This window comes from Echinops telfairi, unplaced genomic scaffold (genome assembly GCF_000313985.2).
Source record: "Echinops telfairi isolate 266 unplaced genomic scaffold, ASM31398v2 ScPeMD7_25;HRSCAF=90, whole genome shotgun sequence".
In the NCBI taxonomy this organism is placed as follows: domain Eukaryota; kingdom Metazoa; phylum Chordata; class Mammalia; order Afrosoricida; family Tenrecidae; genus Echinops; species Echinops telfairi.
The window spans coordinates 5214444-5239961 of record NW_022103922.1 but is presented as its reverse complement, the minus strand read 5'-3'; the positions used below and the strand labels follow the sequence as shown (position 1 = coordinate 5239961).

Here is a 25518-nt window from a genome sequence, read left to right as displayed (position 1 = left end):
TCTGACTTGGAAGAAGTACAGTCGGATGGTCCTGAGAGGCAAGGATGGGGAGACTTTGTCTCACCTGCTTTGGATATGTTGTCAGGAGTGCCTAACCCTGGAGAAGGACATCATGCCTGGTAAAATAAAAGGGCAGTGAAAAAGAGGAAGACTCTGCACAAGATGGATTGACAGAGCGGTTGCAACAATGGGCTCAACTCTAACAATTGTGAGGACAGCCCAGGACTGGGCAGTGGCACACTGGACTGCTAACCCAAAGGTGCAAGGTTCGAACCCACCAGCCACTCTGAAGGAGAAAGAGGCTGTCTGCTTCCTAACAGTGTCCTCCTGGAAACCGTCCGAGAAACTGTTCTGCTTGCCCTGAGGAGTTTGGCAGGATGGCAGTGGGTCTGGTGTGGAGGGTCGGGCAGTCTTAGGAGGGCAGGCTTTAGTTACTGGTGGCCCTGGTGTCAGAGTAGTTACCCTTGGGCTGCCATCTGCAAGGTCAGCAGGCCCAAAGTACCAGCTGCTCCTTTGGAGAAGGATGAGGTTCTCTAGCCTGAAAGAGTTACCATCTCAGAAACCCACAGGGGCGGTTCTAGCCGGTCCAACTGGGCAGCTATAAGCGGAAATCGACTTGAAGGCAGGGAGTTCGGTTCTGCCTGAATCATGATCGTTCACTGTGTTAAGCACTTCGCACGCGGGACTTAGCTCTAGAAGCGCGGAGCAAGGCGCAGTTCCGTCATTTCCCCACTCTCGGGTCCACTGGGATGTCAACTCTCAAAATGTTCCTAAACGAATGCACTTCAAAACCGTTAGCTGGTGGTGGTTGGGGGGAGGGGGGTTGTAGGTACTGATTTTATTATTATGCGTCCAGGAGGCAGAAGCCCTGGTGGCGTCGTGGTTAAGCGTTGGGCTGCGAACATTTCGAACCCACCGAAAGACGAAGCTTTCCACTCCTGTACACGAGTTCCAGTCCCGGCCACTCACAGGGACAGATCGACCACGGCGGCGTGATTTTGTTTGAATTCCGGCGACGGGACTCCTCTCCTCGGCCAACTAAGTCCCTCCAGCCGAGATCTAGGCCGAGCTCACACGGCGGGGAGCGGCAGGGTTAACAGCGTCGCCTTCCCGAGCCGCTGACACCACCACGGCCCTACGGAGCCGTCCACGGGCCAAAACTCACGCTCGGCACCGCCTTCGCGCGGCAAGATGACGTGGCACAAGCGGACCAATAGAAAGGCATCACTTCCGCTCGCCTCCGCCTCCCCGCCCCCTTCAACCGGCGTTCCGTTCCGGGGGCGGGGCCAGGCGCGGAAGCGGAAGCGGAAGCGGCGGCTGCGGAGCGCGGATCCGCGCGTGTCTTGGACCCACGTGTGCGGTGAGTTTGGGTTCCCAGGCGGGACCGGGGACGCGCGGCGCCGCGGGCTCAGGCCACGCGTCCTCGAAAGAGCGCCTATGATGGGAGCTCGGCTTGTGAAGCGCTTACGTGTCGTGTTACGAACCACGAGCTCAGCAGTTCGAAACCACCAGCCTCTCCGCGGGTGGACGATGAGACTTTCTACTCCCGGAAAGAGTGAAAGTCTCAGAAACCCGTGGGTAAAGCTCCGCTGTGTCCGATTGGGTCCCTAGGAGTCCGATGTGATCCAGTGGCAGTGAGCTTAGCGAGACATCCTTTCCCTGACCCTTCATCCCAGCCCGCTGCCCCGGGGCGCACTGGGGTGGGGGCTAGGGGGACTCAGGTGGCCTCACCCTTTAAAGTCCAGATCCGGGTGAGGTCGTGTGGCCTTGCTGTTAGTGTGACAAATCTGCACCCAGCGCCCGGTCCCGCACTGGGCGCTAAGGGTGACATCAGCTTCCCTCTGGGAGTTTAGAAGTTTGCACAGAGTAACCACGAGAAGGAGGGAGGAGAGCTGGATGCTGGGAAAGAGAATAGGGCGGAACAAGAGGCGACCCTGAGCTTCCAGAGTCGCGGAAGCCGCCCTTGCGCAGGGATCTGGGAAGGTCTACCGCAAGCCGGGGGGAAACAAGATGAGCACTCGGCTGCTCTTGGAAACTGCAGGGCAGACGTTGCAAGTCCAGGAAGGAGGTTCTCGTGGTGGAAATAGAAACGGGGGCATTGGAGCGCCCTGAATGAGGGACTGCAGAGGACTTGCTCCAGTGAATATGGGACGTCAGGGATGGAAGAAAATGCCTTGTTTGGGCCACTCCGAAGTGGCATGGGTGCTGTGGCATTGAGATGGGAAGAACTGTGGGGGGTGATTTGAGCACATGGCAGTGCTTTGGGATGGTTTCCAGTGGGCGTATCATTACAGAAATTAGGTTTCAGGTGTATTACGTGGGTGTCAGGTGCCTGTTAGACAACGGAAACAGGGGTGCCAGGTAGGTAGGCCGCCAGATGCACAGGGCCCAAAGGAGAAGTTGGTAATGGAGAAACGGTTTGGGGGAAATCATTCAGCGTTGGAATCTGAGATTGGATGAGATTTAGGTTGGGCACCGCATGGTTAAGGAGCCCTGGTGGTGCAGCCACTAAAGCAGAAAGGTTGGGCTTGGTGGTTTGACTCCAGCCTGGCCGTCTGCTCCCGTTTGGGTGTCTGTTATTGCTCGTTCCGCCCGGTCGTTTCCGACCCACGGCCACCCTGTGCGCAGCAGAACGAGACATCCTCGCAGCATTGTGTTTGAGCCCGTTTGTCGCACCCTCTGTATCGGTTCGTCTTGCCGAGGGCATTCATCTTTGTTTTGCTGCTCTAGCAAGCGTGACGTCCTTCTCCAGGGACCGGTTTCTCCTGACGGCCATTCGGGTTGTCCTTCTCCCAAGCCGGCTCTGTTTGTTCTTCCGGCAGGCCGCGGCGCCGTCAGTATTCTCCGCCAGCACCCACATTCAAGGCCTCAGTTCTTTGGTCGTCCGTATCCGGTTTGCATCTGAGACCACTGAAAATAACCATGCCCTGTGTGTGTCCCCGCTCACCCTGGTCCTCAAAAGTGACGCCATGCTTCTGTCAGTTTGTCACACTGGTGGCGCGTGTGTGGCTGTGATACTAGAAGCGATGCCACCGGTATTTCAAATGCCAGGAGAGTCACCCACAGGGAGCAGGTTTCAGCACAGCTCCCAGACTCAGGACAGGCCACAAAGCAGGAATAGGCTGAAGATCAGGATACGATAAGACCAAACTCACTGCCCCTGGGTCCGCGCGCGCTCACGGTGTCTGCAGGACAGGGTGGCCCTGCCTCCGGAGGTTTCCGAGGCTGTAACTATTTATGGGAATAGAAAAAGCCTCATCTTTCTCCCTTGAGAACGGCTTGTGGTTTTGAACTGCTGATCTTGGGGTTCACCTAATGTAGCCAAATAGTGACCCCCTATACCACCAGGTCTCCTTCCTGTCAATATTGCAACGTGACTGTTCTGCTCTGTCACGTGGGGAGGGTTCGCCGTGAGTTGAGGTGACGTGGACATCAGCAACTGACTGGCCACTGTGTCCAGAGTGCTCCGGGCTCCTCAGGCCCATTGCCCTCACCATCTTCCCAGGTGACACGAAACAAGCACAGCTCTGGTACTGAGGGGTCACCAAGGTCTGTTCTTGGCTTGTACTGTTGCGGGCGGCACCACCAGGTAAACCACCCAGGGGTCCAGTGTGGTGTGCACTTCCTGCCTGCGTGGATTTGCAGCCCCTTTCACTTCTGAGGTCTTGGAGCCGAACTTGTGGAAGGACTGGCTTGTGTGGGACCCACACTCCGCCTGCCTGCCAAATGAGGGCCGTGGGCAGGTGGCAGTGGCTCTACACCTGACGGGGACCCGCCCTGTGATCCGGTCTCGTTTCTCTTTTCCAGACTGGCTACGATGGAAGTCAAAGGGAAGAAGAAATTCACGGGAAGGGGTACCAAGACGCCACAAGAAAACAGATTTCACAAAGGCAATGGTAAGGCTTTCTCTCGCTGCCATCAAGTTGATGCCAACTCCCAGCCCCCCTAGAAGACAGGGTAGAACCCCGCCCCCGCCCCATGAGCTGCCAAGACTGGCACTCTGTGGAAGTCAAAAGCCCCTTGTTTCTCGCGAGGAGCATTTCGAACTGCTGACCTCCAGTTAGCAGCCCAGTGGGTAACCTCTGTACCACCAGGGCTCCCTGTAGTGTTAAGACAGCCACCCCCAAGCAAGCCTCACAGCATGACCATTGGCCGCTGGGATGGGAGGTGGGGTGAGGGCCGGGGAGGCAGATCTCAGTCTGCGTCTCTGTTCTCAGACTGGGACCAGGATGAAAATGCTGGAGAGACGTGGGTGAGTCCGTGAGCATGAGTTAGTATTTCCCTGTGTGACGTAGAACTTGGGGGGAATAGCCATGGGGTAAGGGGACGTGACACAGGAGTCCTGACGTCTGGATCCCGCACCTCAGCTTGTGGTGCCACTGTTTGGTTATGGTCTCGCAGGGGTCACGCCCTCGTTTTCAAAGGTGGTGGTTGTAAAGATAAACTGAGGCACAGGACGAGTGAGAGGTAAACCGAGGCACGGGGAGACGGACAAAGATAGCTGACAGGACAAAGGGAGAGCAGAAACAGGAACAGCTTTATTGGGGGGGTGCTCCCGCGCGAAGCCCCATGGTCTAGCAAGTAGCCCAGGGGAATCACGGGCTTTGCCCGGGGCCTGGGGGTTTTAAAGGAAAGTGGGGAGAGAGGTCCATGCTGCAGCAGCAAGGTTTATGTCCCAGGATGTAGTCTGTCAGCTCTGGCAGGCCGGCCGGCCGGTTCTCAGGGAGTCAGGCATTCCAGGCATTGCTCTTCGGTCTCCTCATTTCAGGGGGGCAGCTGCTGACCTTCGGGGACATACAGGGAAGCGGGACCCCGGCCTGCTTCAGCTCAGCCCAATCAGCGGTCAGCCCTGGCTAGCACGTAGAACCAGCCACCCAGGTCCTTGTGACGTCTGGATTTGCTGTTGGGATGCCTCATTGATTGATCAGGCTTCAGAGTAGCCAAGTGGAAAGGGCAGGGAGCTGACAGTGACCGAAGGAGTGCGCTGGCATCGGCCTGGCAACAGTGGGCCAGTGTTTCTGTTTGGCGTCGATTTCAGATGTGCAGCTTCTTCCAGGCATTCTTCACCCACGAAGGCTGCTCGTCACAGACTCTGATCATACGCTTGGGACAGAATTGATCTTGCAAGGAGACATTTTGAACGCACGACACTGCGTTTCAGAGTGTCGGTTTGATTTTCTGGATCCGCCTGGGTCGTCCACCCGGTGAAAGCAATGGGTGGCGAGCTTCATTCCCTGAAGCCACCAGAAGATTAGAATTGGAAGCCATGAGTGATGGCCCTGGTCTCTACTTGCCACTAGAGAACTAGGCCCATGCCAGTCACCAGCACCCGGCCGGGCCGGAGACCGTGGTCCTGCTGACCAGACATCCCTTCGGTAGTGAACCTCTGCTAGGACCGGGAGCGGAGACCTTGCTCTGTTGGGTGCAGATCTTTCCCATGCCTCTCCCTGTGACATCCGAGAGACACCGGGCGAGCCCCTCTCTGAAGAGCGCAGCTCGGGGTGAAGGGCCCGCTCTGCCCAGCTCCCGGCTCACTGAGTAAGTGCCTGTTGTCATCTCTAGAGCCGGGCTCCTCAAAGACCTTCCCCAGAAGAGCTGCTCCGGGTGGTGGACCTAAAGGGCCGTCTAAGGCCTTGAAGAAAAGTGCCGGCACACCCGGCAAGAAGGGGGTGAAGCACTTCAGGAGCAAGACGCCGGGGGCGAAGACGGCCAAGAGCAAGCTCCCGCAGGAGAACACACCTCACGGGAAGAGAAAGTTCCAGCCTGACAGCAAGAGCGAAGGTAAGCCCGGGCGGGACCTCTGGCGCTCGGGGGCTTCGGGGCCGTACTTTCTACCTTACCTCTTGGAAGGTAAAGGCAGGTGCAGGGCTCACGCAGGGAAGCCTCCCCACCCCACCCCCAGGCTATCAGAATGGTCTAGACATCCAATGCAGCCTGCTCTATCCTCCCTGCTCTTGAAAGGCGGCATTTTTTTTGGTGGAGGGGGGGGGAGCGGGGCCATTTGGCTGAAATAACCAACCTCCCCTGGTCACCACTTCCCCATCACACTCACTGCCACTGAGTCGATTCTGACTCTCAGCAACCCTCAGAAGGAGCCCTGGTGGCATAGTGGTAGCTTGGGGCCACTCACAGTCTCAGAAGCCCATGGGGGCAGCTCCCCCTGTCCTGCAGGGTCGCGGTTTGCACAGGAGGGAGGGTGTGGGTAGGCTTTCAGTGTTGAGGCTTGGGGTCCAGGGCTGTGCTCTGCTGCAGCTCGTCCTTCCTGGAGGCCCCAGACCCGCTCTCCCCTCACATCTGTCCTTTCACCTCCTGTCCGATGCTGAATGGCCAGGGACTCTCCCTGCGTGGTCTCAGAGCTGTGCCTGAGCGGGTGTGTAACCTCTCACCCTCATCTGTCGCTCTGGCCAGGTCACAGGGTGGGAGGTGACTGCATTGCCAGGCAACTGGCCAAGTACTGGGCCCCGTGGCCGAGCCGCCAGTGTTGCACGCTCTCTGCAGGGAGCTGGGACCATAGTGGAGGGCCGCCTCTTGGTTCGGGCCCCGGGACTTTGGGACACCAGGGCCTTTACCTCCTCCGTGCCTGTGTTACACAGACTTGAGAGGGGGTGCCCACACCCACCCGGCAGCATCGCCGCCAAAGTGCAAGGTGTTCAGACATTCTAAGGGGTGAGCTGGAGGCTGGCGTTCTGGCATGAATTTGGAGGGAGTTTTTCATTGAGGACAGATTCTCCCTAAAGCCGCGACGACTGATGGTTCTAGAGGAGCGTTTTGCCATTGGCAAAGACCTTAGACGCCGGCCCATGACACTCACAAGCCTTTTTGGTTGCTTAATGCCCGTGTCTGCTAAGACTCCATGTACTGTTGAGGGAATGCGTGACGGGTTTGGGTCAGAGTGACCTGCCGTTACAGGGGACTGTCCCTTACCACCTTCACCGTGAGTCCTGAACCCTCTTTGGGATGCCCTCCCACCCTAACTGGCGTTGGTTGGCAGAGCTCCGGAGAGTAACTGCTAGTGGAAAGCCTTTCTGTGATCACTAGAATCGGCGGCCAAGAAACCCAAATGGGACGACTTCAAGAAGAAGAAGAAAGAGCTGAAACAGAGCCGGCAGCTCAGTGACAAAACCAACTACGACACCGTGGTCCGGGCCAAGCAGATCTGGGAGACCCTTAGGAGGTAAGGCGGCCCTGGGCCTCCCTCGGCTCGTCCTTTTGAGACATCGCCTGGGAGACACCATAGCAAGGACACGTCACCCCCTTATGGGGGCGCCCTCTTTGTTTGGACTGCTCCTTGTCCCAGAACTGTGGAATTTAGCTGAGTATAAGCCCCCAAAAGGGTTGAGTCTCCTGCCTCCTCAAACCCACTGTCATCAAGTTGATCCGACTCACTGCGAGGCTTTCAGATGCTGCAGAACTCTGCCCTTGGGTCTCTGGGGCTGTCACTCTTTACCGGAGCTGACAGCCTCGCCTTTCTCCCACAGAGTAGCTAGTGGGTTCGAACTGCTGACCTGTGTTTAGCAGCCCAATGCATAAACCGCTAAGCCACCAGGACCCCCTTCCTTCGAGCAGGGCCATTTCGTATCAGCGAGGCATGGAGAGACCTGCTCAGAACAGGGCCTTCTTGGCACACTGTGACAGCATACTGTGGCAGCTGGTGAGGGGGCTGAGCTGCCGCCTCTGGGCAGAGAGTTTTCTTTTCCTGGCTGCTCACCTTGCATGTCAGGTGGGCTGCCTGCCCACAGAAAGTCGGGCTCCCTGGGTCATAGCCTAAGCCGCCGCCGCCTCCCTCCTCATTCACAGAAAAGACTGTGACAAAGAAAAGAGGGTCAAGCTGATGCGGGATTTGCAGAAGCTGATTCAAGGCAAGATTAAAACGGTAAGTAGGCGTGCATGTCCACCATTGGCACGGGGGCCACTCTGCAGTTGCTTGAGTCAAGGGAATGGTTCTTTAATGCAAACATACCTGCCACCAGGAAATTTCAGCTGCCACTCAGTGACCCCGACTGAATCACGGCTGACTGGAGGGAGCTTCTTATTTTTCCCACTACGGTAATTTATTTTGAGTCCATTTTCTCTCTTAAGTCACCGTAAGGAATTTAATAGTACGGGTTCGAGTGCCTGATCTGTGCATGATTAGTGTGTGCATTTGTGATGGTGATGATGATGGAGCCCATTGTTTTTTCTCTCATCTGGACGCTTCCCACTCCCTCCTCTCCTGCCCCTGTCCTTTGACCCCGGGCACATGCTGCCCGGCTGATGGCGTTTGGCTAGTTGTTCTCAGGAGCAGGTACCAGCTGCAGCAGGCCGTGCTCACCCTGTCGGCCTGGCTGTTGGGCTGAGAACGGAGCTGCAGGGGGCAGAGGGGTGCCCTTCTAGACCCTGAAGGGAGCCCAAGGGCTGGCGGCTTAGGGATTGTGTGTTTTCAGCTGTCAGCTCTTGCCCGGGCGACCCCGGCAGTGTGTTCTCTCCCTGTTCTCCTGGGCTGTGCACCACCGTCCCGCTGGGCTCTTTGAGGGACAGCACAGGTGGGGCGTGAGTGCCAGTCGTGTTGCTGCCCGCTGCCAAGTCCTGTGTGTGGTAGCTTCCACCGGCTCTTGTGATCAGCTATTCAGTGGTGGCACCCTTGACAGAAAACAGTGTCCTCCCCAGTCCTGGCACTCTCGCCACGTGGTGACCAGTCCAATGTGGTCCAGTTCATGGTGACAGAGCAGCACTGTCCCATGGGGGTTCCGAGCCTGTCCATCATGGCAGGTACAAACTGTTGGTGGTAAAAGCCCTCCACCGGCTGCCATGGGGCCCATTCCAGCTCCTAGCAGCCCTGAACAGAGAGCATTTCTGGGCTGTCCGTCTTAGCAGCAGCAGGTAACCTCGGCATTCTCCCTCAGAGCCGCTGGTGGGTTTGAACCAGCGCCCTTGAGGGTCAAGGCCCTTTGCATACAGGAGGAGCTCGGGATAAGTATTTGCACGTACCATTCGTCAGCCATGAACCCTGGCTTGGGTCAGGCACACCTGTGTCGTCCAGGTGAACCCTGGCTTTGGAGCACTTGAAGGAAGAGAGCGTTTGCCGCAGATCTTTGCCCTGCAGTGTGGACTGAGTGCCCGAGGTTTTCTCCTACCCAAGACGCCCAGACAGTGAGCCCGGAGCGGGCGTGCTCAGGGAAGCCTGCCTCCCTTCTCCCCACAGATCGCCTTTGCACACGACTCCACGAGGGTGATCCAGTGCTACATCCAGTACGGGAACGAGGAGCAGCGCAGGGAGGCCTTCGAAGAGCTGCGGGGTATGCCGCCCCAGAGCCGGGCTGGTGGTCATGTGTTGCAGCGGGTCCCTGGGTCGCTGGCTGTCCAGGGACCTGCTCCCTCAAGTCACCGCCCTTTACCCTTTCAGATAATCTGGTCGAATTGAGTAAAGCCAAATACTCCCGGAACGTGGTTAAGAAGCTCCTCATGTACGGGTACGTTGGCTTGTGGGTGGGTTGGTTGGTATCCTTGGCTGTTGAAAGGAGTGAGTGAGGCTCGGCTGTGTGCAGGGACGCTTACAGAGCCTGGTGGCGCAGTGCACAGTCGGAACAGGCTGTGGTGGTCTTTCTGGGGACAGTGGTCTGGACAGCAGTCACTGACTGACGCTGCCATCCTTGCGGTTCTCAAGGACCCACGTGTACGTCTTGAAGCTCTGGGGAGCCAGGGTGGGAATAACCAACTTCTCACTGGGGTGGGCCGGAGGTGGGGCGCAGGAGAGCAGACCCTTTGGGCAGCCTCCGTGGGAAAGCCCAAGGGCAGTTCTACTCTGTCCTGCATGGTCACTAGGAAACCCTAGGGACAACTTCTACTACTCTGTCCAGCATGGTCACTGTGAATCGGAATCGACCAGAAGGCCGTGGGCTTTCCGTTTCCTACGGCGGGCCAGTCTCTGCCTCCACAGCTTCGCCCTCAGCACAGCCTTGCTGCTCTGTGCTGAGCCAGGGCCACGAGCAGCTAGTGGCCAGGGAGCTCTGGCCCTGGGCGTGGCAGTAAACGTCAGCACTGCCTGGGGGGGAGTTGGCCACCGCAGCAGCAGCAGTTACTTTGCTGTGGCCACCGGCCTGCTGCTTTTATCTCGGGTGTCTCTCCTCCATCCTGGGGTTGAAGGAGCCCCAGGTGGTGTAGCGGTGATGAGTTGGGCTGCGAACTGCAAGGGTGGCAGTTCAGAACCCCCAGCCGCTGCTCCTCAGGAGAAAGACGGGGGGCTGTCTGCTCCCATAAAGACATAGTCTTGGGACACTCCGGGGCAGTCTTTCGGATCATGACCAATCGGCACGGACTTGCTGGCAGTGAGTTTGTTTCTGGTGTGGGGCCAGTGGTGGTTGAGCACAGGGCTGCGAGCTAGTTGAGAAGTTGGCGGCTCCGTCCCGCCCTCGGTGCAGCAGAGGAAAGGTGTGCCGGTCTGCCCCTGCTGTGACGTCCCTCCCCTGCCCCACAGGCTTGCTCGGCTCAGAGCCGGCTTGACCATGTGCGTGTGGCCTTGTCTTCCCCATTGGTCTAGGAGCAAGCCCCAGGTGGCCGAGGTCATCCGCAGTTTCCGGGGCCACGTGCGGCGGCTGCTGCGGCACGCCGAGGCCTCGGCCATCGTGGAGTATGCCTACAACGACCGAGCCGTGCTGGTGCAGCGGAACCTGCTGACGGAGGAGCTGTATGGGAACACCTTCCAGCTCTACAAGGTGTTGCTAGGCCTCCCCCTCCCCCTCCCCCCATGGCCAGCTCCGCCCTTTGTCTCCCTGGCTCCTCCACGCTCCATGGTGTGTGGGGCCGTCGGGCCCCATGGCGTCCAGCTCAGCTGTGCCACCAAGGGTGCCCAGGCCCATGTTTCTGGAAGTGGGTCACCTGAGTGTGGACTTGAGCCTGCTGCCCCTTAGTTAGCAGCCCAGGGTGGGAACCAGGCCAGTGAAAGACTGGGTCTCGGTGATGCTGAGTGCAGCCTTTGCCCCCCACTCTGTCCCCCACCACTGTGAGATCCGTGTCAGGGTGCCCTTGTCCTGGCTGTGCCCGCAGGTGACAGGAGTGGGCTGGGGCTCTTGGCATGGTCTGGGGATAGCATGAGAGGGGCCACCTCAGACTACACTGCCAGTCCCCTTCCTTGGATGAGCTTGGCACTCCCTGCATGGATCGCAGGGACTCTACACTGGGAGACTTAGTGGGCTGGCGCTTGGTCTCAGAGCTCATGTTGTGGGCTGGGTGAGCTGGTGGGTTCGGACCAGGCTTCCCTCATGCGTGGACAGCGTCTTCAGCTGCCGGCCTGCAGGGGGTCGGGTGAGTCCACGTGGGGGTGCCAAGGAAGAGAGAGCTGGCAATCTGGGAGAAGAGCAGCCTCTGCAGGACACCCTCTGGAATGCAGTTCCACTGTGTCCCACACAGGGGCGCCATGAGCCAGCCCCCACCCTGGGGTGTTGGCGGCAGGTTTGACCCTCCTTCCCTTGCAGTCCGCAGAGCAGCCCACGCTGGACAAGGTCCTCGAGGCACAGCCCACCAAACTGGAGGTCATCATGGACGAAATGAAGCAGATCCTGACACCAATGGCCCAGAAGTAAGCGCCGGCCGTGGCGCCCTGGGTTTCCCTCCACCAGCAGGGCTTGAACGAGGGGCGCCTTCCTAATCCCGCACATTCAAAACAGTAGCTAGTTCTTCTCTAAGTCTCCTAACTGCTTTTGGTCTGCAACCGATCTTGGGTGACAGTGAGCGGGACCTCTCCCCTCACTCCCTGGCGTGGAGTCGATGGTGACTCAGGTCGCCCTGCAGGACCAAGCAGGACAGCCCGGGGTTCCGGGAGTGGAACTCTGCCACTGCTGCCCTGGAGGTGTGCGTCCTAATATGTAACTGCCACGCCGCCGGGGCCCCTGGTGTGTGCACACACAGGCCCACGCTGCGCCCCGTGGCTGTGTGCTATAGAAGGATGTGAGTGCGCCCTGTGGAGCTGTTTCTTGGCTTTGTGTCGGCGAGTCTGGGCAAGGGTTGCAGCAGCTCTGTCCCGTGTCTTCTTTCATGTCACGGATGGCCACCCCCTCGCTATCCACCGCCCACCCTCACCCTCTCTGCTTCTCCCTTTTACCCTCCTCCTGCCCTAAACTGTCACAGCTTTGTCCTTGGGCGAGGACGGCCCTTTGGACTGAATACTTGGTGGTTCTAGGGAGGACATGGCCCCCGAATGTCCCTGTGCCTCTCTACGTCTATCTTGGGCTTCACAGGAGATTGAGGGGAGTTCAGCTCTAGGTCTGCAGGGACACAGAAAACTCTGGTTTCAGGTCTTCTCCCGGTGCCTCTTCAACTGTAAGCCTGGCCTCCCGTCAGAGCCACGTTTGCTCCCCACTCTCCCCGGGACCTTCCACTGTGATCCCTTTCAGAGCAGCTGGCTGTGGGAGCTGGGCCCCCTCTCGTTCTTCTGGTCTCCACCCAGGCTGGTGCAGACTGATGTGCCTGTGGTCCGAGAGCCCAGTGGACTCCTGGCTCCCATGTGCTTCTGTGCTTCTGTCCTCTGCACGGGGAGAGACTGATAATTGTACCTTAGGTCCCCCCCCCTGCCCACCAACACAAACCTTTTTGAAAGCGTTGGAAACACTTTTTGTTCCACCTCAGTGTTAGGGTTGGGCCCTATGTGCTAGGCGGCTTCATAAGTGAGACCTATTGACTGGGCTGACTTGTAAGGCCTAGGACCCCACACACGTGTCTGCGTGCTTGTGGTGCTGGGGGGTGGTCAACTGGAACGTGTACGGGGGCCGGGCCTGTGGCTGTGGGTCCTGGCACCCCCAGTTGTCTCTCTGACTTTGGGCACCATCACCTCTCTGCGATTCATTTTGCTCATCTGTCAAATTGGGGTGGTGATCCCACACTTGACAGTGCCCTGACCCCTGGGTTCCACAACATAGGTGGACCATGAGACACCAGAGGACTGCCACGCCCGCCCACTGACCCCCACGTCCCACCTGAATCCACCAGGTGTCAGACTCAGAGGCTCAGCCCGGTCGGGCGCTGAGGCCATGCTGATGCCACATAGGTTTCGGTGCCGCCGAAACTCCTCTGTGACCCAGAGACATTTGCTGGCTAGAGAGCAGCTCAGACACGTGTCCGAAGGTGTGGGCCCGTGGTTGGGGACGAAAGACAGATAGATGCCTCCCTGTAAAAGGGTGGAGTCCGTGGGTGGTGTAAATGATGGATACACTCACTGCTCACGGGAAGGTTGGGAGTTCAGGTCCACCCAGAGGGGCCTCGGAAGAAGGCCTGGTGATCTCATTCTGGGTCATCGGCCACTAACACCCCCTGGGAAGCACAGCACACTGAGCGGGCCGCCACCCAGAGGAGAGCAGGCGGAGGGCGGAGCGATCTTGGGGGGGCGGTTTCAGCTCTGCTGATGAGGCTACAGGAAGCTGTCGCACACTCTGGTCTTGGTTGTCGAAGACGCCTAGTCAGCCTCCCAGTGTAACCCGGAGGAGCACGTGAGACCGGGGCGGAGTGCACCCGTGAAACTACTGCCAAGGAAACTACCAAGGAGGCCCGTGCCAGGCACTGAAGGCAGCACGCCTGGAAGCAGAGCCGTTGTGGGGAGGGCGCAGGGCGCAGGGCGCGGCAGGGTAGTCTTGTGTTGTGCACTGGGTTGCTCTCGTTCAGAACTGACGGGGGCGCATCCCTGCCTGTCTGCCGGGGTGGTGGGGAGCTTTCCTGGAGAGCTGACGTCAGAGCTGACAGGGTGGCGGCTTTCCTTGAGAGCTGACACTTGCTTTCCTCCCCTGCCTTTAGGGAGGCTGTGATCAAACACTCCTTGGTGCATAAAGTGTTCTTGGACTTTTTCACCCATGCGCCCCCGAAACTGAGGTCGGTGAGTGCTTGGTTGGGGGTCTGAGCCAGAGCACGAAGGGGAGCCGGATGGAAATGCTGGGCGCTGTGTGCATGGAAGGGACTGCCAGGAAGAGTGGCAGAGCTGCTCGTTCTGCTGAGGTTGGGACCGCACTGCAGGATTGACCACGCTTTTCTGACCTGCGTGTCAACCAGCATATTTAATCTGTGTTGTTAAACTGTGGGGCCGGTGGCGCCGTGCTTAAAGCGCTGGCTGCAGACCCAAGGCTCGGTGGGGGGAGGGAGGCACACCGGAGCTCGGCAGCCTCAGCAGCCCGCTAGGCCCTCTGATCTGTGCGGCGTGGTCGTGCGGAGCCGGTCAACGGCAGTGCACTTTTCACTGGGTTTGGGATTGAAGTGTGAACCCATTCACACGTACTGTGTGCGTTATTGTGATCTAGGGGGTTGGTCGGCTAAGTGATAGATGGTGGATACAGCATTCAAGTGGTCTCGGGTTTCTGGGGACTGCCGGAAGAGTCCCGTTGGTGACTTGTGTAAATGGATGTCACAGGAACAGGAGGGGTGTCAGGGAGTCCCCAGGGAGATCCCGTTTTCTTTTCGTTCTGTCTCTCGGGGACTCTGAAGTCCCCGCCCTTCAAGCCTGTGTGGGGTGGGGGCCTGGTTGTTACCAGTGAAGACTCACAGCAGGGGTGATTATTGCCCCAGAGTGGCCCACAGAGGGCGCTGGTGTGTCACCGTCAGCCGTTGGGGGGCGAGGTATGTAATGTGTTTTCACTTAACAGCCAGGAGTCCCTCGGGCCATCCAGCTGAAGTCAGCAGACTGGGGGAGGGGGCGGGGATGTCTCCCACTCCGTCTTGTGCTTCCCACCCTGGGCAGGTCGGTGGAGGGCAGAGCCGTGGCTGACAGCCTTTGTCCCCTAGGAAATGATCGAGGCCATCCGGGAGGCTGTGGTGTACCTGGCGCACACTCATGACGGGGCTCGCGTGGCCATGCATTGCCTCTGGCACGGCACCCCCAAGGTACGTGGGTGCCCTGGACTCCCTTGCCTGCCTCCCTGGTCTCGGAGGGAGCCAGGGGTCAGTGTCTCCAGGCTCCGCATTTCTCCCGGGCTCTGACAGAGAGCCCGAGCTCCCAGGGCAGCGTGACGGGGCTCCGACACCGGGTACCACAGGTGGCGTTGCCGTTGAGGTGTGGGTACCTGTCAGGTGTCTGTGTGGGAGACCCAGGTCACATTACCAGTCAGCAGAGGCTTGGCATGCCTAGACTGCTACAGGGGTTTCCGCGGAGCTTCTCGACTCGGTTGAGGAGGCAAGGCCTGGGTTTACATCCTTGGCTTTCCTTCAGGCCCCGTCCGCCGCTTGTCATGGGGGTGGGTGTTTGCTCCCCTGGGTGGGTGAGGGAGGGGTCTGGCCTAAGAGCTCCTGCAGGTGTGTTCGGGCGGTGTGTACGTTGGGAGCGTGTCCCCATGTGGGAGAGCCGCGCTCACTTTGGGAGCTGGTCTCACTGGGTCCCCTGCGACAGACCAGTGCGCTGATCTGCCACTGAGGGGACTCGGGGCCAGGTGCAGGTGACGAGGTCTGAGAGGACCTTCAGGTCGCAGCGGCGTTTTCCCTTCCCCTCACCATCGCTGTCAGCGACCAGAAAGCTGTCATCGGAAAGCCTGGGACAGCTCACTTGGTCCTGCCAGGAGTTCACTGAGATACTTTGTTTCTCCTCCTCGCAGGATCGGAAAGTGATCATGAAAACCATGAAAACGTACGTGGAAAAGGTGGCGAATGTGAGTATCAGGAAACCCGTTTCCTTTCATTGTTCCTAACAGTAACAGCAAGAAAACCAATGCAACAGTAACAGCAAGAAAACCAATGCGTGTCTGTTGAGGGAGTTGGAAGAACCCAGAAAAGCACCAGGATGGAATGTTGTATTCCATTTGCTTTCCATTCTGCAACACGGTAACAAGCCTCGGTGTTACTCTATCTTTCTTCCAGTGACATTGTATCGAGTCAGGTTTCCGTTCTTGTTAGCTGTCCTTTTCCTGACTGGGGAAGCTTTCCGTGAATGACGTTCCAGTTTTGCTTCAGGAAGTTGGCGCTAGAAAACAGGGAGTGGCATTTGTCTGTGCAGCGTGGTCCCCAGACATCCAGTTCTCTGTGGGATTGCTTGAAGATCAACCTTTTGACCAGCTAGCGCTCCCAGAGTTCTTTCTGAGGCAACGACTCCCTCATGGTCACTAAGTAGCCACATCATTTTCTGTACAACTTCCGTCTAACAGCTGGGCTGCTCCACTGGAGAAAGACTAGCTCTCTGCTCCCGGGGAAGAGTTCTGGAGGCAGTTCCACCCTGTCTCGGGGTCACCTGGAGTCCGATGGCCTCCCTGGCAGTGAATTTGGTTTTTCACCCTGTTAGAGGAGCCGTTGCACTCCTACAGGGGCTCTGGTGGCGCCGTGGGAGAAGCGTAGACTGCTAACCACGAGGGGGGCGGTGCATTCCCACCAGTGTTCACTGGTAGAAAGACGCCCCTGAAAAGATGAACAGCCTTAGGAAGCCTCTGGGAGTTAGGATTGACCCTAGTGGGTTTGGCTTTATCAAATGTTACCTCGCTGGCTTCCCATTTGCTGGTGGGCTAAGATGATTGAGTGACCCAAACCCACAAGACCCACGGCCATCGAGTCCATGCCAGCGCACAGCGACCCCGTAGGACAGGGTAGATCTGCCCTTGTGGGTTTCCGGGGCTGTAGATCTCTACAGGAGCAGACAGTCTGGTGTGTTAGCAGCCCAGTGGCGCACCCACCATGACACCCTGTTCTGGGAGGCCATTTTGATTGGGTGCCCACTCCACTTTGGGCTCACAGCCTTGCACCCAGACAGAGGCGGACTGCTCCAGCAGGCTGCCACCTCTGCCTCCCGCCCAGCAGCAGGGAGTTCAGACCATTGCTTTGTGGCTTGCAGCCGGGCCCTTGCCCACTCTGCCACAGAGAGAGTGGCCTGTCCTCTGGATGGGAGCAGCTGTGAGGAAGGTGGTGCCCCGCCCCAGCAGCCACTCACGGGTTCCAGAAAGCGCCCAGTGTGATGACTGCCTTTCTCCAGCAGGGTGAGCCCCAGAGCTGCCCGACGGCTTCGGCACTTGGGAGCAGGCCTTTTTTGTTTTCCCGCTCCCCCGCCTCCCCCACCCCAGTTAGTGTTTGGTTTCATGAATAAGAAAAATCTCTCCAAATCAGAAGAAGGTGCCTCCTGTTAACGGTTCCTGCTCAGCATTCATCCCCTCCCGTCTCAAAGTGGCTACACACCCTTCGGTGTGTGTACAGGCTGACAGGCCTCCGACCAGCCCGAGACTCAGAGATTCTGCCATGTACTGGCCTTCCTTTCTCCCTTCATTCCCACCTGATTTCAGCAGTTGAGTGTTTGTGAGTGGCATTTTCATTGACCACAGGAGCCCTGGAGGTGAAACAGCTCCACCAATGACCCAAAGGCCGACAGTTCAAACCTGATAGCCGCTTCTCGGGAGAAAGCCGGGGAGTCTGCTCCTGTCTGGATCCTCAGTGGCAGAGACCCTCTGGGCCCCTTTACTCCGTCCTGTAGGGTCACTGGGTGATTCTGACGTTGGCAGTGGGTTTAGTGTTCTTTGTTTTGATTTTAACTCATTAACAGGGTAACAATTCAGAGTGAGATTATATCCTGGTCTGCGTGATGTGGCCTTGAATGTGGTCTTTTATTTCTTCCTCCCGTCCTGTCTCTGGAGTATCATTAACTAGGTTCCATAGGAGAGGAGGTTTATTTGAGCAGCGCTTATCCACCTTGTTGGTGTGTGGGCCCAGGTGTGTGGGGCCGAGTGAGAGCGCAGCATTTTAAATTGCCTCTGAAGCCCGACTGTCCTCTGCTCTTGCAGGGCCAGTACTCCCATCTGGTCTTACTGGCGGCATTTGACTGCGTCGATGACACCAAGCTTGTGAAGCAGATCATCTTATCAGTGAGTCACCCTCGGGACCCCGGGTGTGGGGTGGGTCGAGGGGCTAGCTGTGCAGGATAAGCTTGACCTTTCCGTAAGACGAGGCACCTCACAAAGGCTGCCTGCTGGAGCCCCGTTCAGACGTGGGCAGGTTTGTGCTGCTCGCCCCCTGCTCTCACGCGGGTCCCGCCGTAACACGTTCCTCGCGGTCTCTTTGGGGGGGCTTCCAAAATGGGTCCTGTCCCGAGGGGATTCACTGGGCCAGCTCAAGGAGGGAGGTCACGAGGACTGTCTGCGGGGACCCTAAGGAGGCCGTCATGGTGGGTTTTCTCAATGGCATGGGGAACTCTGGGGGCATATTAGGAAGGCGGTTTGAGATAATGAACATCGCTCCATGAGGAAGGAAGCGGGCGGGAAAGTTGCACCAGGGATGTCTTCCCATCGCGACACCATAGCTGCTCATTCGTCAAGGGGACCTTCGAGGACCAGGTCTGTCCCGTCAGATGTCTTTTTGTCCCCAAACTCCAAGGGCATCTCAAAGGGACACCTCCCAAAGATGCCGGAACTGCCCTTGTGCGGCCCGCATCCGGGTGCAGGGTCCTGAGGCAAGGTTCGAGAGGCAGGAACTCCGAAGCACAGGCCTGGCTGGAGGAGAAGCCAGGAGACAGCAGCCGTCTGGTCCAGCGCCGTCCTCACCGATGCCACCTGTGCGAGCCATCGTGGCAGCCCCAGTGTCCGGCCTTCTGCCAAGGGTCTTCCCCTCCTGCTGACTTCACCCAAGCACCACGCTGCGGTTGGCTGTGTGGTCTCAAGAAGCAAAGTCAGCAGCCCTGGTGTGTGTGTGTGAGGAGTGATTTCATCTCAAGAAACATCCCATCCCAGTCCATCTCAAGTCTGTGGGTCAGAGCCCAGCCGGAAGGAACCTTCTTTAGCCCACGGAGCGGCAGGCTGCTGACCCAGAAAGCTGAACCTGGGCCGGCACTGCTCCCAGGCCAGCGACCCACCTGAGGCCGACACAGAATCCCAGCGTGAGAAAAGCCCCTTGCTTCTAAGGCATGTTCTGGCATTACTTCCTCCAGGATGCAAGAAACAAACAAACCACCACCACAAAAGAAGTGAACCGTGCAGACGGCAGAGTGTGGATTGGACCGTTTGTTTGCAGGGCCATCCTTCAGCTGGTCAGGGAGTCTGTCTGGCAGAGGGCCTCCCCAGCCCCTGGTCCCCTCCCAGCAGAAGTAGAGAAGCTGCCTGTCCAAGCCCCCTGTTTGTGCAGCCGCCCGTAGTCGTCAGGAGAAGAAAGAGCTGGGAAGGACACACCAGGTTCCGGCACTTCTCAGAGCTTTCGTGACTGCTTTTGGAATCGTCAGGTTGTGGAAACGACAACTGGAGGAGACCCAGATCGCAGAGGGAACTCATGATCGAGACTGCCCTCTGCTGCAGTTTCGTTGGCGTGTAACTAGCACATACGATTAAGGGAGGACTCGGGTCACACTAAGAAGGGCTGTGCATTAATCACCATGAGCGACGACTTGGGAACACTGTTTTCCTTCCTGTCCCCATTACCGTTGGCTCCTCATCCCGCTCCCAGCCTCCCCTTCTGTGTCCCCAGGTGATGGTTGATTGATCCATCTATAATTGATGTAATGTGCAGCTCAGTGGCGCAGTCACGTCATCGTTTGTCAACCCTGTAGCTTTTTCCCTTCCTTTATACATTGAAGCTGTCGCCCTCCCCACCTCCGCCAGGGTGTCCCAGTCAGCCTTTTAAGAATCCATGTGTGCTGGCTGGGTGGAGATAGGAGTTCTTCCTGAGACGAGACTGCACGATGCCCCTGACCTTTCGGAATGGTTCCCCAATGCCCTTGACCTTTCCCCGAAGTGACAGCTCCGCCCACAGAGGCGGGCGGCCGTGAGTGAGGACGGCCTCCAATAAGAACCCACCGGTGTGCAGTCTGGTGGGAGCCCGCTGCCTCCAAGCGTGCCGACTCGGCCCCTGTGGGCCGTGGTGGAACTGCCCTGAGGGCTTCGGGATACTGTCATTTTAGGGGAGTAGAAAGCTGCATCTCTCCCTCGAAGCAGCCAGTGGTTTCAAACCGCTGACCATGCAGTTGGCAGCCACAGAGGAACCTGGAAGGAGGCGTCTTTCCTCTGGCGGTTTCTCAGGCCCCATGACGTAATATGGCAGTGACTTTGTAGAGGGCAGGTGGGTGGGAAGAAGCAAGTTGGCAAGCCGTGGCCCACGCTGAGGGGTTTGACATCCGCCAGGTGACCTCCTTGCCCTTCAGACTAAGGCTTGCGCTCCATCCTCAGGCCGGAGACAGGCGGCCGTAGAATCGGCTGATGAATAAAGTCAGTCGGGAACCTGGGATCCGCTGGGGCCATTGAAAGCCGCCTTTGTTTTATATTTTGACCACAAATAGAATCTGCATAACCGTTCCAAGTGCAATTCCCGGGAAGTCGGGCTTTCTTGGAGGCTGTCAGGGCGGCATGGCGCCGGCCCTCCTCCAAAGTCGCCGGGGACACGGCTGTAATCAGCCGGTTCCCACAACTCTCTGATCCGCACTGTGACCCCGCTTGGGATCGGGCCACTGCCTGGCCTCCCCACTGCGGGGCGGGCGGGCGAGCGAGCTAGCATCCTGGGTGTGGAGCTGGTGACTGGCAGTATGGTGTCGCTAAGTGTCCTCTTCCAGGGGAACAGAATTGCCTGGAATGTCCATTGAAGTGGCCGCCCCATGAGCTGAGGCCCTCTCTTCTGGGGGGGCCCGGCCCACCTACTTCGGGCCTGGTCGTCTCCACTCCGACATCCCATCGTCAGGTGGTACAGCTCCGACACCGAGAGGAAGTCTGGCCCGCCTCCCGCTAGTTACTAAGGAGCCCTGGTGGTGCAATGGTTAAGTGCATGGCCTATCCCAGGAAGGCCAGTGGTTCAAACCCACCTGGGAGTAAGGCTTGCCCACCTGCTCCCTTAGAGGTGATGCCAGCCTAGGGACCCCCCCCTGAAGCCATACTGGGTCACTCTTGGGCACCCAGCAACCACCACCCGTTGCTGCCTGGCAGCGATGAGATGTGGGTGCGTGCTTCCAAACGATGCTGGTGGGTGACCCGAGTCAGTTCTGATGCACAACGAGCCCTGTGCAGCACGCCGAAGGACCGAGCTCGTCCTCCGCATGGCCTGCTCAGTTCAAGTGCATTTGAAGTGTGCCCAGGGCCTGTGAGTGCCACTCTGAGCCTGCCCTGCGGCCCCTGGCAGGAAGTGAGGCCTGAGCAGTGCAGTGGGAGTTCGAGCCTCCACACCAGCTCCGGGACCCCTGCTCTGCTGGTCTGGGCTTCCTCCTCCTGTCCCCGCCCCTGCCCACTCTCTGTAGGTGTGCCCGACACTGGTTTGCATGTACGGACAGACAGAAGTGCCCTGGTAGTGTGGTGTTTGCTACACACACAACCCCTCCCCGGTGGACAAGACTTCTTTGTGAAGAGCATGACTGTCCTGGGTGTGATTGGCGGATAAGGAGCCACGGCAGGGGTGCTGGATATGCGCTCGGCTCTCGTTGGCCATTCAGCCCAAGAACCGTTCTGCGGGGCCAGATGTGGTCTCTAGCTGGGTTGGGCTCCCTGCCCTCTCTGCTGCCGGGGTCCCTCTGCTGCAGTGGTCCTCACGCACCACTGAGGCTACCGCCCAGCAGAAGCATCTCTCTTGCTCCATCGTCACGGGAACCTTCCTGTCCTCCGTGTGTCTTTCTGAGGGCGCAGTCGAGGCTTTGCCCACCTATAGCTGTGGTCACACCAGCTGCAAGTCAGCTGGGTCAGCCCAGAGGCCACAGCCAGCCCCCACCCTCATAACCAAGGCCTGAGAAGTACAGTCATCACAGGCGAAGAGAACGCCCCGTAGCCATTTGTGACGGCCCTGGGCTCGGTGCTTACACACAAAGGGGTTGTGCTGGAACACTTGGCACCAGAGACTCTCCATTCTGGGGGCTGTGTGTGTGTGCACGCATGACTTTTCAGGTGATGATGGTCAGGTGTGTGTGCGTGTGGTCATGGATGGCTCTCCCACCTGCCCCTCTGCAGGAGATCGTCAGCTCCCTGCCCAACATCATCGGGGACAAGTACGGAAGGAAGGTCCTGCTGTACCTGCTGAGCCCCCGGGACCCTGCGCACACAGTCCCCGAGATCATCGAGGTCCTGCAAAAGGGGGACGGCAACATGCACAGGTGAGTGGGCACCTGTGTGTGGAGGGGGGGGTGATGGGGGACACCTGCTTCCTGAAATCCACATTCCCTCTGTCCGGAATGCTCAAATGACTGGAACCCAGACTCCCGCTCATAGCAGCCCTCCCAGGGGGACAGTGCCAGCCTGTTGTCTTTCCTGAAGGAGCTGTTGGTGGCTCTGTGGGTTAAGTATTGAGCTGTTCTCCTGCAAGGTCAGTGGTTCAGACCCCAGCTCTGTGGGAGAAAGATAACAGAATTTCCAGTCTCAGAGCGCTGCCTGGGGTCTCTGTGAGTCAGAATGGAGTCAATGGCAGCGGGTGGGGGTTTGGGCTCAGCCTTTACAGGAGCGGACTGCCACATCTCTCTCCCGAGGGGTAGTGGACATCTTCAGATCCCCACCCCCCCGTCTGCCAGCGCTGGTGCGAGACATTCACTACTCTCCAGAGTAGAGCTCACGAGACAGCTAGAACACAGCACTGCTGTGCCGCAGCTTCACCGTTTCAAACACTCTCCACCCAGAACTGCCCCTGTGGGTTTCCAAAGCTTACCTCTTTGCAGAGTAGAAAGCTTCAGCTCCCCCCCACCCCTCCACCCGCCACCCAGACAAACTCAGGTTTCTGTGTTGACAAACCCACTGCCGTCGTAGCTCAGAGCAAAACGGACGCCAGGAGCATAGAGGCTGGTCGCTCTGGAGGTGTGCGGCCCCACCGGCAGGTTCAAACCGCCAAGCACTTACCCACTGTGCACCAGGGCTCCTGCGAGAATCAGGCCTCCAAGTTTCCCTCCCCTTAACGGGGCCCTTTCCCCTGTCCCCACAGTAAGAAAGATGCCGTGACCCGCCGGCGGGAGCTCCTGGAGACCATCTCCCCGGTGCTGCTGAGCCACCTGCAGGAGCACGCCCAGGAGATGGTGCTGGACAAGGCTGCGTGTGTGCTGGTCACCCACATCCTGGGCTCCGCCCTTGGGGACGTCCAGCCCGCCATGAGGGCCATCGCCAGCCTGGCGGCAGGAGAGCTGCACCCCGGGGGCCGGGATGGAGAGGTCAGGCCATAGCACTGTAAGATGGGGGCTGCCCGACCTGTCTGCTCGGGGAGGGGCTGCACCCCGGGGCCAGGGAGTAGGGGTGAGGCACTGTTAGGACAGACAGGAGATCCACCTGTCCTGTCTGCCCAGCCCCCGTCAGTGAGCAGCCCGTCACAGAGGGTGGCAGAACCTGGACCCCTCAGGCTGGCCGCACTCTGGCCACGAGGGGCCCTTGTCGAGGGGCCCTTGTCGCTGAGGGAAGAGGCGCTTGGCTGCCTTCCTCCTCGGCATGTCAACACATAGGCTCCCACACTGGCATGGCTGCTGTCACACTTTGCCTCCCGCAGGCTGCTGGGCACCCACCGCTGCGCACAGCTGTCCCTGGTCAGTGCTGGGAGGACCTGCCTCAGTGACTGTTGCCAAGAGGAGGCTGCGTGCCTATGTGTGTGCATGCCTGTGCGTGTGGTCAGCTTGGGGCGTGGTGGTCCTTTAGCTCCTGGCCCTATGGGAGCTCAGATGGGATTGGGCCCTTCCTGGGGAGTCCAAGGTAGTGTGGAGCAGGCTGGCTGCAGCTGGCCGGGGAGCAGCTCTGAGCCCTGTCCCTGTCGGCTGGCCCCACAGCTTCACCTTGCGGAGCACCCTGCAGGACACCTGGTTCTGAAGTGGCTCATAGAGCAGGACGGGAAGGTGCAGGAGCGTGGACGAGAAGGTAGGCCGGCCTCAGGTCAGGTGGGAAATCCCATCAGGAATGGCTGGCCACTCCGGACTGGACCCTGGCCTCTCCATCCGGAGGCAGTGACACCTATCTGTGGCGGTTTTGAACTGCCGGCCTTTCAGTTAGCACCCCAACTCAGAGCCACCCATCCATCAGGCACCCCTCGTAATTAACACATGGTTCCAGGGCACCCCTCCTAATTAGCACCTGGTCTTCCGGGTGGGACTCGGCCCCTGGCATGCTCTGGGCTTGGGTTCACAGGGTGGCTCGGCTGTCCCTCCGTTTGCCTTGCAGGCTGCTTTGCAAAGATCCTCGTGGAGCACGTGGGGATGAAGAGCTTGATGTCGTGGGCGAGCGTGAACCGCGGTGCCATTGTCCTCTCCAGGTGGGCAGCCCTGTGCCGGCCCGGCCCGAGGGCCCGCTGGCACCCAAGGCTCTGTCTCGGGTCCCGGATCTACTCTTGAGGGTCTCCTGGTGCCGGTGGGAGGAGGACCGGCCACTAGAAAGCAAACCCCATGCCCAGAGGTGGGGTCCATCGGACACTGCTCTCAGCCGCCCAGCTCTGTCGGAGGGCAGGGCAGGGGTATGTAAATTCCTGGCACCAGCTGCGGCTTGTGTGCCTGGCTCAGCCATGAAGGCTCTGCAGAAAGCCCCATGACGGTATTTCCAGCGGGCCAGTCTGGGGTCGGTGGAACCGTGACCAGGTCGCTGTTTAAACGTGGCTGCCTAGGCATGTCCTTGTCTTCCACTGTTTGCTGAGCATACTCTTCCCTCCCCCATGTCTGTCCCGCGGTCACCCTCCAGGGTGAGGTTAGAACTGCCCCTGGGAGTTTGTAGCAGCCTTAACCTGCTGCCCTGAATCCATTCCAGCTCACAGGGACCCTGTGGGACAGAGTAGAACTGCCCAGGAGGGTCTCCAGGCTGTAGATCTTTCCAGAAGCAGTCTGCCCCAGCTGTCCCCTGTGGGTTGGAACCATTGCCTTTCAGTTAGCAGCCCAACAACGCCTAGCCCTTTGGACCACCAAGGCTCCTCTGGGTACCCAGGGGATCAGGGCCTTTTGCGAAACCTAACTGCGTGCCTGCCACCCCCCAGCCTTCTCCAGAGCTCGGACCAGGAAGTCGCAAGCAAGGTCAAGGCTGGGCTGAAGAGCCTGGTTCCCACGCTGGAGAAGAGCAAGCCCACCAGCAGAGGCGTGCAAACACTGCTGGAAAAGCTGGTGGCCTAGAGGGGACAGCGACAGGCAGGACAGGGCCACTGCCCCCGCCCTGCTGCGCTGGACTGTACAAGCATCTATTTATAAAGATCTTTCTCAAAGCCCCTGCCTCTGCTCTAATTGGACCCCTCACGGGAGGTTTCAGGATTGTCTAGATCAAAGGGGAGGCCGGTGTTTTCCCTGGGGAGGTATCCAAGAAGGCTTCCTGGAGGAAGGGGGGGCCGGTGGGGAAACTGGGTGTGGGGGAGGCCAGCCCTTCGAGGTGAGAGTTCCTGCCCTTGGATCTAAATGGAGTCGGGGGAGGCTCAGTGACCAACTGCTGCCCAGTTCCCGAGGCCCTGGGGCTGGGTTCCCTTTGAGCCTCAAGTTGGAGGCCACTTGGATCGTGTCACTTGACCATGGCAGTGGGCTCAAGCAGCGGTGAGCTGGCACCATGCCTTGTCCTGTCGGAGTTGCTGTGAGTCAGAACCAATGGAGTGCACCGAACAGCACAACAGAATCAAGGTCCATCACAGTGGCTAGCAAGTAAACATCCTCCTGGGATTCTCTGCTTCCAGCCAAGATCCATCTGACATCTGCCATGACATCGCTCCTACCACGCCCTC

At 58.8% G+C, this 25518-nt stretch overlaps 1 protein-coding gene across 1 annotated transcript; it reads left to right on the top strand.

Moving 5' to 3' along the window:
* Positions 1 to 1324: 1324 nt before the first annotated feature.
* On the top strand, positions 1325 to 25014 carry PUM3 (pumilio RNA binding family member 3). The gene is made up of 18 exons (XM_004714552.2): positions 1325 to 1360; positions 3808 to 3896; positions 5563 to 5781; positions 7039 to 7174; positions 7798 to 7873; positions 9182 to 9275; positions 9383 to 9449; positions 10517 to 10691; positions 11451 to 11554; positions 13759 to 13837; positions 14737 to 14835; positions 15540 to 15593; positions 17700 to 17780; positions 21822 to 21964; positions 22780 to 23002; positions 23606 to 23693; positions 23994 to 24084; positions 24793 to 25014. Exons 2-18 carry the CDS (start codon positions 3818 to 3820, stop codon positions 24923 to 24925), a joined length of 1941 nt encoding a protein of 646 aa, XP_004714609.1. The 5' UTR covers positions 1325 to 1360; positions 3808 to 3817; the 3' UTR covers positions 24926 to 25014.
* The last annotated feature ends 504 nt before the right edge of the window (positions 25015 to 25518 follow it).